Source organism: Aythya ferina, assembly GCF_964211825.1.
Source record: "Aythya ferina genome assembly, contig: HAP1_SCAFFOLD_86, whole genome shotgun sequence".
Lineage (NCBI taxonomy): Eukaryota > Metazoa > Chordata > Aves > Anseriformes > Anatidae > Aythya > Aythya ferina.
The window spans coordinates 145,658-162,405 of record NW_028181429.1 but is presented as its reverse complement, the minus strand read 5'-3'; the positions used below and the strand labels follow the sequence as shown (position 1 = coordinate 162,405).

The following is a 16,748-nucleotide window of genomic DNA, read 5'->3' as shown; positions in this document are numbered from 1 at the left end:
CCAGGAAGGCTGGGCGATCTTCAAGAGGGAAGTCTTCATGGCGCAGGAACGGTCTGTACCCACGTGCCCAAAGACGAGCTGGCGGGGAAGAAGACCAGCCTGGCTCAATAGAGAATTGTGGCTTGATCTTAGGAGGAAAAAGAGGGTTTATAAGCTTTGGAAAAGTGGGCAGGCCACTAAGGAGGACTTTAAAGAAGTAGCGAGGCTGTGCAGGGACAAAATTAGGAAGGCCAAAGCTCATCTGGAGCTCAATCTGGCTACTGCCGTTAAAGATAACAAAAAATGTTTCTATAAATACATCAACACAAAAAGGAGGACTAAGGAGAATCTCCATCCTTTACTGGATGCGGGGGGAAACTTAGTTACAAGAGATGAGGAAAAGGCGGAGGTGCTCAATGCCTTCTTTGCCTCAGTCTTTAGCGGCAATACCGGATGTTCTCTGGATACCCAGTACCCTGAGCTGGTGGAAGGGGATGGGGAACAGGATGTGGCCCTCATTATCCATGAAGAACTGGTTGGTGACCTGCTACGGCACTTAGATGTGCACAAGTCGATGGGGCCGGATGGGATCCACCCAAGGGTACTGAGGGAACTGGCAGAGGAGCTGGCCAAGCCACTGTCCATCATTTATCAACAGTCCTGGCTATCGGGGCAGGTCCCAATCGACTGGCGGCTAGCAAACGTGACGCCCATCTACAAGAAGGGCCGGAGGGCAGACCCGGGAAACTACAGGCCTGTCAGTTTGACCTCAGTGCCAGGAAAGCTCATGGAGCAGATCCTCCTGAGAGTCATCATGCAGCACTTGAAGGGGAAGCAGGCGATCAGGCCCAGTCAGCATGGCTTTATGAAAGGCAGGTCATGCCTGACGAACCTGATCTCCTTCTATGACAGAGTGACGCGCTGGGTGGATGAGGGAAAGGCTGTGGATGTGGTCTACCTTGACTTCAGCAAGGCTTTTGACACTGTTTCCCACAGCATTCTCCTCAAGAAACTGGCTGCTCTTGGCTTGGACTGGCGCACGCTTCGTTGGGTTAGAAACTGGCTGGATAGCCGGGCCCAAAGAGTCGTGGTGAATGGAGCCAAGTCCAGTTGGAGGCCAGTCACTAGTGGCGTCCCCCAGGGCTCGGTGCTGGGGCCGGTCCTCTTTAATATCTTCATCGATGATCTGGACGAGGGCATCGAGTGCACCCTCAGTAAGTTCGCAGATGACACCAAGTTAGGTGCGTGTGTCGATCTGCTTGAGGGTAGGAAAGCTCTGCAGGAGGATCTGGATAGGCTGCACCGATGGGCTGAGGTCAACTGCATGAAGTTTAACAAGGCCAAGTGCCGGGTCCTGCACCTGGGGCGCAATAACCCCAAGCAGAGCTACAGACTGGGAGAGGAATGGTTGGAAAGCTGCCAGGCAGAGAAGGACCTGGGAGTGATGGTTGATAGTCGGCTGAATATGAGCCAGCAGTGTGCTCAGGTGGCCAAGAAGGCCAACAGCATCCTGGCTTGTATAAGAAGCAGTGTGGCCAGCAGGGCTAGGGAGGTGATCGTCCCCCTGTACTCAGCTCTGGTGAGGCCGCACCTCGAGTACTGTGTTCAGTTTTGGGCCCCTCGCTACAAGAAGGACATCGAGGTGCTTGAGCGGGTGCAGAGAAGGGCGACGAAGCTGGTGAGGGGCCTGGAGAACAAGTCCTACGAGGAGCGGCTGAGGGAGCTGGGCTTGTTCAGCCTGGAGAAGAGGAGGCTCAGGGGTGACCTTATCGCTCTTTTTAGGTACCTCAAGGGAGGCTGTAGCGAGGTGGGGGTTGGCCTGTTCTCCCACGTGCCTGGTGACAGGACGAGGGGGAATGGGTTTAAGTTGAGCCAGGGGAGTTTTAGGTTAGATGTTAGGAAGAACTTCTTCACTGAAAGGGTTGTGAGGCACTGGAACAGGCTGCCCAGGGAAGTGGTGGAGTCACCATCCCTGGAAGTCTTCAAAAGACGTTTAGATGTAGAGCTTAGGGATATGGTTTAGTGGAGGGCTGTTAGCGTTAGGTTGGAGGTTGGACTCGATGACCTTGAGGTCTCTTCCAACCTAGGAAATTCTGTGATTCTGTGAAGAGGGCTGATACCACCCCGATGTTTCAATTGCTGCAGAGCAGTACTTACAACAAGCCAAGGACCTTTCGGTGTCTCACTGTCCTACTGGCGATCAGAATCGGCGCACAGCAACAGCTGCGAGGGGACAGACTCAGGATGGCCGACCCCAACTGGCCAAAGAATTCTATGCCTTATGGCAACACGCTGCACCATGGATAGGGCGGGGCAGCCGGGCTGCTAGGGGTTACGCTGGGCACTGGTCAGCGGGTAGTGAGCAACTGCATTGTACATCACTTGTTTTGTACACATTACTAGTAGCAGTACTATCATCATCATCACCATCATTATTATTATTTTCCTGTCTTAATAAACTGCCTTTATCTCAACTCGCGGGCTTCACTGTCCCGTTTCTCTCCCCCATCCCAGAGAGGGAGGTGGGAGGGTTGCAGAAGGGCTGTGTGGTGTTTAGCTGCCGGCCGGGTTAAACCACACCACCACCTCAAAGGGGTTGGGAAAAAAAACAGGTTTTTTTAGAAAAGCGGAAGACTTTCACTGAGAAGAGGGATTCTAGTTTTAAGGTACTGGTACGCCATCAGCATGCTCATAGGCCTCTGCTGATTTTAGCCGGAGGTTTATCAGGCCACAACTCACTGCACATGCTTTCTCTCTTGCTTTTCAATCTACAAATCGAACAGAGATTGAACATATAGAAATACAGTACCTTGAAAAGCATCTTCTCTTGACATTTCCCCTCAGTATCGCCATACTTTCTTCAAAGCTGGAGACTGAACACCGCAGGATGCTTTTGCTCATTGATCTTAAACGGTGTCCGTTGAAACATTCAATACTGGGAGAAGAATAATCCTAGGGAAAGAAGGAAACAAGAATATATTTATGTGAACCACGTAAATTCAGATAAAGAAATTCTGCCTCACGCAAGTTTAATTGACCCTCCTGACTTGGTAGTGGGGCAACTAATGGCAGGCAGACACTGAAACGCTGCTATGCTCAAGAAAAACCTGGAGAGAAAAAAAAAAAAAAAAAAAAAAAGCTTTCAAAACTAAAGCTTCCCTCTCCCCACCGTTTTCTTGTGGATAACTTAAGCTTAATATCCTTGGCAAAAAGATATTGCAGCAAAACCTTTCACATAAACTTAGTGTTTCGTGAAAAACAACAACAACAAAAAAACCTTTAAATTCAATTGGAATTTTTTTCAATAAATTCAATTGGAATTTAAATTCAAAACTTTAAATTCAATTGAATTTAAATTAAAAAAAATAAACTAATTAATTTAAATTAAAAAAATTTAAATTCAATTGACTGTTCAGAGGAACAGTCAAGCTTGACATTATACATCCTAGAATTAAAATCGAGTTTGAGTTTTTCTCCCATCTCCAGGCCTTGCTAAAGATGCTTATTAGGAGCTCTGTCAACAAAAGTGTAAGGCTTGTTATATCAAAGCTTTGAACCCTTCTTACTGCCCTTGACCTTCTTCACATTGCTGCTCCTACAAGGGTGAGTACTATCATTTTTACTACGGGAGGGAAGTTGTGATATCCTTGAGTGGGGGGTCGTTCTGTTTACAAAATGAAGTTCCAGTAAGAGTACATCAAATGAACCAACTTTCTTTGAACTTTAATTCATCGCTATATTGAATGAATGACCTCTGGATTTCTCTCTCCCATTTGGAAGTCAATTTGAAAACAAAATACCTCTGCCATAAAGAGCCAGGCATCAGAGACACCTGTTGCGCCTCAAGAACAGAGAAGGTATGAACGACAAGAGCAGCTGAATAAAATGCAACTTGCCATTAGAAATGGGTGTACTGGCATCTACAGGTGCCGCTGGCATCTCCTCATTTTCATTACTCTCTTCATCTGGTTTCTCGTCTTCAGTAGCAGGGTTCTGCTGTGGTGACTTGGAGTTGTCGCATGGAGCACACGCTGCAGAGGTGCGACCTTGCAAGAAAGAATAGATACCAAAGATCTTCGTCGTGCATTTTCAGTTACAAATGCAGAGACAAGTCTTCAAATCCTTAGCGTTAAAGCACGTACCTCTTTTCTCACGAGATTCTTTAATTTGTTCACAAAGTCGTCCAAACTCTGTATCCATTTCGTTCCTCACCATTGAATATGCAGTGTCTTGCAAAACATAGGCGCTGTGACGATCTGAAATTTTACACACTTTACCTGAATGTTGTCTACCAACCAATGAAACTGTTTTGATCACAGAAGAAAATTGCTTTCTTCATAGGTTGGTTCCGAAAGGTTCTCTCAGTGAATATTTTCAGCATAACAACATCGAAGTTAATTAAAACAAAAGCACTAGTTCCTTGGGAACACTTATATCACAATTCCATGCCCAAGTAGCAAAATGATAAAATATTTACAATGTGGTAAGAGATGTTCTCTGTGGACGTCCAAAATCATCTAATCCATCCGAAGTCTATTGTCCGCACACAGCATTTATCCATCTATACGTTCGACAGATTTTTTAAACTAGGGCTAAAAAGCACATCCTCACCTGTAGATCTTTGATCCGGGTAGTACTCTAAGGCATTGTTACACATTAGATCGATGTCCTTCAGCTAGTCTCCTGCAGCGAGGTACTGGCGCGAGTCAATTTGAGTCAGAACTGTTGAAAGATCCATCGGCACTTTAATCCTTGTGGCATAGTCAGGTACCTGCAGATCAAATACAAGCATTCAGAGGTTTTCTTAACCTTGCACACTGTCTACCAAAATTATTCTGAAGACTTTAAATAAACGACTTCCTAAAAACTCTGAACACTTGCGATGCATGAGAAGATGCTGAAATTAACCAGTTTGCTTCTCAAAAATGGAAGGGCTTTTTCATTTTTCATTAGCGCGGCCACGAGAGGACAACAAGAAGTAGGGAGGTCAGAAGCACGTGCATGGTAGAGAAGAAACACTGAGGGTGGGAGATTCATTTCACTTTGCTTCAGAAAATCACAACAGTGAAAGCTGAGCAAGCCATCCGGCATTCTCTTTGTTGTCGACATTGAGGAAAAGGTGCATGAATTGCACCTGTGAAGTACCTATTGCAGGCATCTACTTTAGAATGAGATAACTGGGCCCTGAGGTGCTGATTTCTTCCCTCAGACCAGAAGAGGAGACTAATGACCAGTTCAGATGAGGACATATGTATCTGTCTAGATTTTTCACAGCTCAAGAACCTAGGAGAAAAGGGGAAGAAAAGCCAGTGGATGCCCACATGAAGAGGACTTTGCTGATCCCCAGGTATATTCAAGTTACATCTGTCTTTGAAATATACACCCCTAGTTTAGGCTTCTCTCATAAATTAAGGAGAAAAAGGCATCTAAGCAGCCAATTGGAGGAAAAAGAAAACACACTGCACTTATGGTTGATTCCTATTGAGGAGTTCCAGATGAAACAGAGAACATGAAACGTCAGAAACGTCTGTCAGTGGCAAGTCTGTGAGTAACGTCCCTCAAGAAAATTCTAAGGTCACTCAAGGTATCCTCCTCTTCCTCCTCCAGCATCCCTACTTTTGTGGGGATCACTCTTGTGGCTTCTGAGGCTCAGCTGGTGGTGCTACAGGCACGACTTCCAATGTCCAATCAACTTCAATTCATCAGGAAAAATTAGCCAATTTACAGTACTCAAATACAAGCATATGACAAATTACTGACAGAAAATGACCACCAAAGCAAAGCCCAAAGAGCTAGTAACTTCGATAGGAAAGTTTTAGATGTACTTCTTATATCCTCCTCACCTCTTTTCTTTACAGGAGGCTTAGCCACTTCATTTAGAATTAGGTCCTCAAAAAAAGGCTGCTCTCTCTGCCCTACCAGGCAACTCAATATTGCACACTTCTCCAAACTCCGTATTAAATAATTTTTGGATCTAAAGCAGAAGGAGGAGAGACATTTCAGATTTACGGCCACAAAAATTCATCTTCTATTCCAAAAAGACGAGTACCTTTTCAAATTAAGAATAACCTGAAGAACACAAACTGAAAAAAGTTATCATCCTGGCCTTAAAACGCTACATTTTCACAGGCTGGCACGGCAAATTCAAATATCACCTTTAAGAATCACCTGTAGAATTAAAGCTTGCTGAAGGGATTGTACGCTACACTGGTAAAGTAATGGCTTTCACCACATCCAACAGCGCCTCCTTTGTATTTACTTGCCTTGCTGCAGCCTTTACTTAGAACCTTTATGGCTATAGAGGGAAGAGAAAGGCTTCAGCAGACAAGTGAGGGCTTTTTGCTGAGTTTTTATTTCTCTACCAAAAGGTGTCTGAAGTAGCTAGTACCTCTACGTCTTCCTCCATTTTCAAGTTCTAGTAATAAAAGGTAGGTGAGGAATTTCACTACTTATTTTAGAAGGAATTTACAGCCTGTACAAAAACTTCTGTGGGAACTCAAGCACTTTCAAAGCAGTTGATAATAAACACGTCTAGGTAAGACCCGTTCTCTTCCCCCAATGACTGAGACCAAATCATCAGAATGACAACAGCGTGGTCCTATTTTGGGCACCTTCCCTTAATGTAAACTCTCAGAAGTCAATGAAGTTCTGCACGTACTTTTACTACAGTTTGTTTAGGAATACAACTAGAATTCGATTCCAAAGTTACTTTAGCAGAAATTGGAACTCAGCTTTCCAGCTTGGAAAGCTTTGGCCTATATGAAGAAAGAAACTGATTTATTTATTTATTTTTTAATCAAAGTGTTTAAATTCTCCACTAAATTGCATTATTAGCAGTTTACCCAACATAGCATGGAATGGCAGACTGTCAGAAGAAAGCTCTTCAGTAAAAACATCCTCTTGTCATTTCAAGCACTTCATATTCTTGACTGAACCACTTTGTAGCAATCAGAATTATTGTATTAATTTATTATTTGCATGCGTGAGAAAGGGGTGAAAGTCACTTGCTTGACTCAGAAAAAGCCTTAAGCAGATGCTTTCACAATATTCTTTTTCTCTAAGCAAATTTTAAGTGATTTGTTAGGGTGACTGAGTAATAACAGCATGCATTTAAGAAAGCACAGCATTTTGATGCTGAAAGCATTCATAAATTACAAGACACTGAAGAAATAGTAAGAAAAGTATTGACAAATACCTCTTCTGGGAGATCTGAGTGACATACATCAGACGGAGCAAGCAGCAAAACTGGCGAAAATGCTGGAATGTTACGTAGTAGAGTTAGAAAAGTAAGTTTCAAGGCAGGTCCAGCGTTGTCCCACCACAAATGGATATCTGGGACATAAATTGTGCTTGGTGCTGTCTTCTGAGCATTTCGGATCAGCTAGTGAAAAGGAAAGCTTGGGTAAGAAAACTAAAACACGTACAATAACCTGTTAATACATAGCTACATAGCCATCTGACTGCCCCATGAAATGAAACTACGTGAACAGAGTGGCAAGCATCCTTTCACATAAGGAATTTCTCTGTGCACCCTTTCAGATTATCAGCATTCGGAGAACTCTAGTCAGAAGATGGGAAGGATATATTCAGGCAGTGGCTAGACACCGTAGCTATATGGCCACAGCCACAATCATCGCATAACAAAGAAAGGAAATGTCCCTCTTAAGGGACACATCAGTATTCAGTCGTGTAACATGTCTGTCCTTACTTGTATGGCTCTCAAACGTTTCCACTAAAGGTAAAAATATTTTAAGGTAGTGATGCCAAACAAGAAAATGGATTTCCTGCCTAAAAGTAAAAACACCAAATCTGGTCATTTTTTCTAGTTAAAACCACATCACCGTGCAAATGAAGTGTTTTCTGAATGTTAATGCTTTTATTGCACATACTGCAACAGCACAAGTTGTGCATGTCCGTGCGAAAACAAAATAAACAGAAGCCCCAAACCTTGGTTGCCTTACTAATATAATTTAGAAGAAGCCTACAAAAAGTAGCCGACATGCAGTCTGATACAGAGCCATCTACTGGGAGCACACAGTCTTAGGAGGCAATGAGAACTACTTTCTGGATCCCAGTGACATGAACAGCATTTCTTTCCACAAAGAGATGTTCGTTAGCAACACCGCCCAGCTTCCTGAGCTGCTAGCAACAGCCTCACTGTAAAATTGGGTATGGAAAATGTCGACATGTACAACATCCAGATTGTTTGTGGTGCTGTCTAAAAGAAAAGGGGATTTTCAGACAGAAGCAAACATCCCAGCACATTAAAACAAGGCCACCTCCATTACCAATGAATTTTGCTCACCTTACTTGCAACTCGATTGATCTTTTACATACAGTCAGTGAATCCGATGAGAAGAAAAAGAAAAAAGGTACCTGTCCGCAGATTTCTTCTGGCGGTGCAACGTTTGTAAGCAGAACAGAAAGGTCCAGGGTGTGAACGGGAAACTTCTCCAAAGCGTGCAACACCACGGGTGCCACGTAAGAAACCTGGCCGTACCCTTCTTTTCCTACTATTAGCAGACAGGGCTGGCATGATGTTGGTTCACAGAAAGCACTCCTAGAACAAGAGTTAAGGAAACAAGTTTATAGATGAGGTGCTGAATAGACACACAGATGTTCCAAGTAATTTTCCTATAGACTTTCTTTTCCCTCCCCAAATAATCCAAATGGCAGCGGTACATTAAATACATGTAAGATTTCCAGTTAAGTTATTCACTCATTCCAATTGTTTCACCTTCTTCCCTTTGTTTCATCTTCTTCCCTTGTGTTTCCTATTCTTTACTAAACCAAGACTGCAAATTAATATCCCTGCAATCTTGCTTTACTACTAGGAAATAAATTGGTGAGGAGCATTTGTTTCCCCACTACAATCAGGCTGTACCTCTGCTGGCTTAAATCAAAGATGCTAGAGACTTAGCCTTGCTCTAAAGCACAGAAAATCTTCTGGACAGCACAGCAATAGAAACGGAGAAAAATAACTGATCCAGCTGTGACAACATGATCTAACTTTCCAACTGTGGGCTTGCATGACTTCCATACTAAAATATCACAAGATTAACACAACTTGGTGGCTTAACAAATAAAGACACCATTCAATTTTTTCTCAAGGTGTTTTAACAAGCCATTTCTCAGTTTTCTTTCTGCTACATAATTCACTACTGGTTTAACAATCCTGGAAAACAGAAGGGCAAAAGGTGGCAACACAAACCCACAAAGTTGGGGTATTTTTAGCTAAAAGGACAGACAGCACATTTATGTGGTCTTGAGTCTTTCAAAGAATGCCATGGATTAAGTCAACGTATTCTGGTAGTCTACGGATCACTTTGGCTTACGAAGAGAAGCCTGGGCTTTTCAATTTGGTCATTCAGAGCAACTTCATTATAACTTTAGTCCCTCCACCCTTTCTTCTTGTGAATACCAAGCACCCCTTCAACACACAAACTTGATGTTGCCCCTTCCTCTACCACCCCTCGCACTTTTAACAGCTGGAACTGTTTACAAAGACTCAGCAGACCTGAGAATTTAAATGTAACAGGGATCTATCTTTCTTTACCTGCTGAAACAGAGGCGTTTTTTCTCTGGTCCGTCAGGCACTCCATCTTTTAATTCATCTCCAGAAACCAAGGATGCATCGTCATCACTGTCAAACATATCATCTTGTAAAATAGGATTGAAATGCTCTGAAAGGCAAAAGAGGTTTGTTAACTTTCCTGAATAGCCTTTGTCTCTTTCTCTTCCATTAATACAGCTTCTAAATCAGTGCCAAAACCCTTTCTTCATTTGAGAGCACACACTGAAAGTTATTTCCTAGAGTTCATCCCACCACAGATCTAAGGAGATGGCACAAGGCCCTACAAAGCTCTACTAAATCCCACTGATGTGTACGTGTAAGGTGCGCTACTCTTGGTGATTTTTTTCTCCCCCTTAGAATAAAGGAGATTACGAACAATTTCTGCAGTTGCTAAATAGCTTTAAAAAAAAAAAAACAACAAACAAGACCATTTCTTTCTGGAGGAGGTTCCCACAATGAAAGCACGGGGATAAAGGATGTGATGGCCACAGAATTCCATTCATCTAGTAAATATCAATGCTAATTGATCTCACGTGTATAGTACGATCCACAAACATTTAAATTAGGAGACTGGTTAAAAATGATGATAGCTAAAACAATATTTAGCTTAGACCAGTTATACTTGTATCCTGGTCCTGACATTCTTCAGAAAGGAATTAGAAACATTGACCTAGAAATGCTTCCCCTCCAAAGATCTGAGTTTTGATTTTTTAAAGAAAAATAGGTGCCTTATAATTCAAACCTCAAGTCAACCTCTACAAATGCTAATTATCTTAGCTGCCGTCAGAAGCAGCATGCTTCAGTAGAGAACGCATCGTCCTTTACTGTGTATTGAGTCATTCAGAGCTTCCATTTGGCATTTCAGTTTCGAATCCACAATAAAACCTATGCGTTGTATTCCAGACTTGCCCAAAAACAAGACACGCACATGCAAATAATAAAATTCTACCACCATTATGTCTGAAAGGTATAAGTTGATTGCACAAACCACAAGTTTTTGCTTTAGCAGAATTATAAAGAAGTGGATGCTGTGGTTATACCTTGCTGTCGGTCCTCCATTAGTGCAAGCTGTGCATGCGGGAAGATCTTCTGCACAACTTGTAAAATATTCTCTACTGATCTTTGAAAAAGTGGCTTGAAAATGGGTGATAGTGCTTGTACGGGTGAAGCCTTGATCCGGTTTGAAGCTGGAACAACCTTCTTCATAGCCATGAAAAAGTCCTTTGCTTTTATTTTAATAGAATTAACGTCTAGTAGCAACTTCTCCCTACTTGCATAAATCTGAGGATAGCATCGGCGTAGAGAGCACAGCGCAGCTTCAGTACAGAGGGATTTGATATCTGCACCACAGTCTCCTAACAAACAAAAATCAAACGTTACATCAGTCAAGGCCCAGGTTTACAACATGCAACATTTAAAGAATTTGTAATGCCAAAACCAAACAGCTTAACAGGGAATTCAAAGTGCTACCGCTTGTGAGGAATGTTTTAACATTTCGTGTCCATAAAGAACAATTCTGTTTGAATCCTGTCTGCCTCTGGGCCCTGCACTGGCAATTTAATTCTTGAACCACAGATGCAGTGTGTCCCAGTCTCCCCCTCATTCTAGTCAATTTATCAAGTCTTCAGAAAATACTCCTTAAATTTATGAACCTGTTTGCTTTTGTTATTCCGGACTTCTATTTCTAACAGTTACAGCCTTTTTTTTCCTGTCTTCTTCGAGATTAACTTAACACTGCTATAGATGTGACTGTCCCTGTGAATGGCTGGGGAAGAATATTTTAATTACTGGTGAAGTGTCAATAAGAAAGCTATTTGTGTTTGATGTCTGGGAGTTTCATAACAACTGATAACAACTAGTGACTGTTACGGGATACTATGCAGACCTTTGGTATCTGGCCAGGGGGCCAAGAGATTAAGAGGAAGAAAAAAGAAGCTGAAGGACGGCTGGGAGACAAGACCTGCAGAAAATGTTCTATAAACTTGGTACAGTGCCAAAGGAGTACAAACAGGAAGGACTTGGAGAAGAAGACTACGAGCCTTCAGCATGAAAGACCCCTAGAGACCCCCAGAAGAGACTGATGCGCATGCTCCAGTAGGAGGGACTGGACCCCGGAGGCTAATTATAATAATCTAATTTTTTTGGAAGTAGTAATGAATATGTATTAGTCTAGGAGCATAAAAATCAGCTGCTTGATGTAACTGGTGTGTGCCCTGGTGGAGCGGAGACTCTCAGTGCACCCAGCACTGTTTGCTTACCTCTATTCTTTTATATTCTTCTAATAAATCCTATTTTTTTATTTAATCCTAATTTGAATCCTGAGCCATTTATACCACTCTCTGCAGGGAAGTTTCATGTTGCTCACTGCCTGATATCCTGCGCTTATGCAGCTGAAGCAGACTCCTCATCAAAAACTATACTCTTGAGGAAGATGCCCCAGAACCATTTAATGTTCTCAGACAACAAGAGGAACGACAATAAAGAGTAAATAGATGAAAGCATCTCACTCTGATTGCTATGAAGGCGTGCCAGCTGCCTCGTTGACTAGTTGTGCAACAAGGCACAAGAGCATGGGTACTGCCTGGTACAAGCTAGGTTCTTTACAACTTGGTCACAAGCAAGAATCCATTTTGATTTCAGTCTTACCAATGCATTTCTCAGCTAGTTCATCAAGCAACATGTCCGGTGGCTGAGGGGTCCAGTCACGAGTATGAATCTTGACAATTTCTTTTCTAGCCTGGAAGCAAAATCATTGCATTTTAGCTTGTCCCAAGTTTTCCTTAAAAATACCAACAAGAAACAAACAAACCAAAAGGCAAACAAACAAACAACAAAAAACAAAACAGTCCTCCCTCAAAACCCCTCATCTATTAATACGCTTTTCTTACTTGCTCAACTTTCAAGTATTTTACAGTTATTTAATATACACTCTGCATTTTCAACCAGGAAATTGAATAGTTCTTATTTGTTACACTGCACTTTTTTCTAGGAACCTACAGTGAGAAAAGGCATTTATAGCTTCAATAACAAGTTTCCAAACTACAAGACCTAAGGACCCAGAGGAAAATACTGTAATGAAAACTTTATCCAGAAGCATTTCTTTGCTGTCCAAAAAACTTCTCTAAAACTTAGCAAGCTTTCATTGGGACAGTCTCATTACTTCATCACATTTGCTTTCCAGTCAGTAAATTCACAGAAAGCACTTCTGGCACAATGCTTCCAATTGCTACAATTACTATAAAGAAGAAAAGAATTATGACTCAAACTACTACCACTGAGCAGGGGAACAATCAAATGCAAACACATCCCCTATTCATTCATAAGTGAAGGATTGAGACCAAAAACACAACTTCATGATGAAAACACCCAAGTGGACTAAATAATTAAGCAAACAGGTACAACTTTGGGAATGAAAGGTTTGATTATAGAACTAACTACTTGGTGGTATCATCCTGACCATATATATCCAGTACCAGATTTGCCCTCCATGGAACAGCGCAGTGTCTCCACATATCACTCTTTCGTTCAAGTTGTCAATTTTTTTTCCTATAAAGTTGGACTTTGCCATGGTAGCACTAACGTTGAATTTAAGTTCTCACCTCTTTATCTGGCAAGTTGAAGAGGAACTCTCTGTCAAAGCGTCCTGGTCTTCGTAAAGTAGGACCTATACAATCCAGTCTGTTGGCAGCTCCAATTACCACGATCTCTCTTCTGTTATCTACGCCGTCCAGAAGGGTCAGAAGAGTTGAAACAATGGAACAAATAGAAAAATATAAGTTTTACTTACTGGTTCAGTAAATTTTGTTACATTCCACATGACATTCCACAAAAGGACAAGCTTTTTAAGGACAAGACTCATTTTAAGACATAAAAAATAGGTAAGTTAACACAGACCACATGCTGATATCAGGCTTAGTAAATTGGTTTCTACTATCGTTTAGAATCACCTGTTTTGGCATTGAGTTACAAGTTTTCAGGATAAATTAACATGTTCACAGTAAATTAAACAGGTCATCGTCCTTTTTTTTTTTTTTTTTTTTTTCCCAAAGATCAAGCAGATTTTATGTAGGTGCAAAACTGTAATACCTATGAATGTGGTCTTGTTTACTGGAGCGCACAGGAGCGAGACCATCTATCTCATCAAAGAAAATAATTGAAGGTCGCATCTGACAGGCCTAGCAGGAAAACACTGAGTAAAACAGCATTATTTAAAGGAAAAATGCACAAAAACATCATGGTTGGAATGTCATCTAAACTAGATTTTTCACTTTAGCCTCTGGGACCTCTACTGATAGAGCTACTGGAGTATCTGGCATGACTAACAGAAGACAGCAGTCTGTGTCAACCCACTGTATCCGGGTGACAGAAAGCAAATCGTTCCAGTAGTTCTTACAGCTGACATTCACAGCAGAAACACTGGCATTTCCATTTCAGGGGGAAAAAAAAAAATAACAAAATACAAAAAAAGAGCAAGTGCTACTTAAAAACGTTGACCACAGAAAATAATGGTTTCAACTCTGACAGAATACACTGTGCATTTCAACCTTACCTGTTCAAATAACACACGAAGTTGGCGTTCTGATTCCCCCACGTATTTTCTCATGCAGTCCGAAGCATTTCTCAGAAAAAATGATATTTTCCTGTCACTTCGACTATATTCACTGGCAAGTGCACGAGCAACTAGTGTTTTCCCTGTTCCTGGGGGGCCATAAAATAGACAACCTCTGCAATAAAAAAGATCCAGATAGGAAAAAAAACATCATGATGAGTACCTCCTACAACCATCGTCTCTAGAACAAACTCGTCTTTCCTAACCAAAACACGTCATGTACAAGACAGCAGTAATAGCTGAAGTGTGGGTAGAGGCAGAACAGATAGAAGTTCTGCGTTTTTACAATGTTTCACAAGAAAATTCATTTTTTTCACCCAAAGAAATGAATAAGGAGGTAACTCAAACATATAAAAACTTCAAAAGAGAGCATACTGTCCCAGAAGGACACTTCCAAAACTGCTGACAAACAGGGTGATTATAGCAAACCGGAGCCAAACGGGCAAACTTCAGCACAGAATCTGAGAATGGGCTGAATGGTGAATCACCAGTTCATTCTGCAGCAATAAACTGCATATTCTTGCTTTCACAATATGCAGAATCTGATAGTAAAGCATTTAATGCTCCTTTCAAAAGCATTAAGTTACTGGGTTTGGTCTCTCAGACCATCTATTGCTGATGGCAAGTGAGGAAGCCTAAAGCCGGAAGGAAAAGCGATGCCTTAGCACTCAGAGGAAAAAAAAAAAAAAAAAAAAAAAAAGAAAGCAAAAGTAGGCAGGAAAAACAACTGGGCTTCCAGGCAACATATTACAATTGACTTCCACACTAGATAATCCCTTCTTGCTTACAGACTAATCAAGCTGACTTGTACATAAAACTGAGAACAAAACCACTCCAACCCAACTAACCCAACTTTTTAAAAACACCAGATGGTAAAACTTACAATTTTCAGACATTGCTTATATTTTTAACCTACAAATATTCTGGATTTTATCCATTTTTAAGAAACCACTTTTTGCTACTACTAAAACAAATGTTCACCGCTGCCAAAAATGTTGAAGCATGGAAGCATATTGATACCTTAATTGAACTTTCTCCTGAAAACAGCTGACTTACGATTTATCACTGTCATGAGTTACCTTGGGGGCTGAATATTGAACTGCTGAAAAACTTCTGGATACAGGACGGGAAAAATCACCATCTCTTTCAAAGCTGCGATGTGTTCCGAAAGACCACCCACGTTCTCAAATCCAATCTAAAGAGAAATTCAACACCACAGAGTTTGTATGTTAAAGAAAGCAGCAACCTAGATCAAGGTTTCATCAGAAATTATCTCAGCACAACGCAAACATTCTGGGCAATTTTTGAAGTTGCTTTAGAGAAAACCATCAACAAAGGTAGTTGTAGATGGCACACTGAGATCTTTCATAATCACTGGAAACACTCGCTGACACGATGATTAGTTTACCACTTACCGCACTATCTATTTGCATTGCATCTCCCTGACTTCCTCCAGCTTTCTTTTGATCCCTCTGAACTCTCTTTAGGTCCCGTTTCTGACGTTTCACTCGAAAAGTCCTGATTTGAATTAAGGAGAAGTTATAGGGCTTCTTTTTCTTTAAGATGCAGCTCGAAGATTTTTGTTTTTCATAATAATGCCAAGCAAATGTAGAAGACATTAATTAATATATTAGAAGACCTAATTAATTGACATAAACTTACACAGTTACATTTAGATAAACTTAAACATGGCTAAATATTCATTTGAAGGAGATTCATCCCTCCCCTATTCTCTACCGACAGCAACCTTCTTGGAGATGTGCTCTCGCCGTCCTCACTGCTCTCACCACCCTCCTCCATATCACACGTGCTAAGCAAGGGAGATGAGCAAGAGGGTGTAGAATCACTGATGTCATCTGCACGTCTCCGTCTGCAAGCAAGCATATAAACCAGAAAGTTAAAAAGAAAATAGAGCAGATACTAAGTAACACCAAAAATTAAGGGAATTCTATCTCAAAATTGCCTCTGAGATCTATTTTCCAGTCCACTGTACTCCTTAGGAATCTGATTTCAAAGGCCATGACATGATTTTCCTCGTGACAACTGTCTGCTTTCAAGAATGCTCAACAAAATATTGGCAATCAACAGCATTCTCTACGCACTAACTGCTTACAGAATCCAAAAAGCCTTTATCATTACTAAGGCAATTTATGATTTCATTTAGATCTTTTATTGTTTAAGGTTAACTGCATATAGAAACATTAGTTGATTCCAAACAGAAACTAGAGTCAGTATTTGAGTGATAACTTTTTTTTTTTTTTTAAATCTAACAAAACTTCCATAAAGCCTCTCCCTCTAAATCGAATAAAATTATTTTCGGTTTTAAGAAAATCCTTTGTATCCTTCAAGATTAAATAGTCTGACTAAGATTTTTAAGGGGGGATTCTGGCTTCAGTTCCAGAACCAAAGAATTTCAGTTACAGAAACTCAGACACTACCTCCATAATCATCTTATCAGCGACCCATAAATATTGGATTTAAAGAAGAAACCAACTTAAAAGTATCCACCTCCTTCCCTCCAAATAGTTCTTTCCTCTCTATCCTCAGACTACCAAAGTAGCAATCATAAACGTACTCTGTAATTAC

The 16,748-nt window shown here is 41.3% G+C and overlaps 1 protein-coding gene and 1 long non-coding RNA gene across 2 annotated transcripts; both read right to left on the bottom strand.

Moving 5' to 3' along the window:
- Positions 1-3,892: 3,892 nt before the first annotated feature.
- On the bottom strand, positions 3,893-4,746 carry LOC311428499. The gene is made up of 3 exons (XR_014687745.1): positions 4,591-4,746; positions 4,122-4,235; positions 3,893-4,025 (listed from the first exon to the last, which is right to left on the bottom strand). It is a non-coding gene; the product is annotated as an uncharacterized lncRNA (long non-coding RNA).
- A 5,100-nt stretch (positions 4,747-9,846) lies between these two features.
- LOC311428482 (ATPase family AAA domain-containing protein 2-like) lies at positions 9,847-16,029 on the bottom strand (the record flags this gene model as incomplete). The annotated part of the gene is made up of 9 exons (XM_084539913.1): positions 15,910-16,029; positions 15,578-15,680; positions 15,242-15,357; positions 14,103-14,277; positions 13,640-13,728; positions 13,153-13,312; positions 12,200-12,290; positions 10,670-10,908; positions 9,847-9,879 (listed from the first exon to the last, which is right to left on the bottom strand). Exons 1-9 carry the CDS (start codon positions 15,960-15,962, stop codon positions 9,847-9,849), a joined length of 1,059 nt encoding a protein of 352 aa, XP_084396039.1. The 5' UTR covers positions 15,963-16,029.
- Positions 16,030-16,748: the final 719 nt, after the last annotated feature.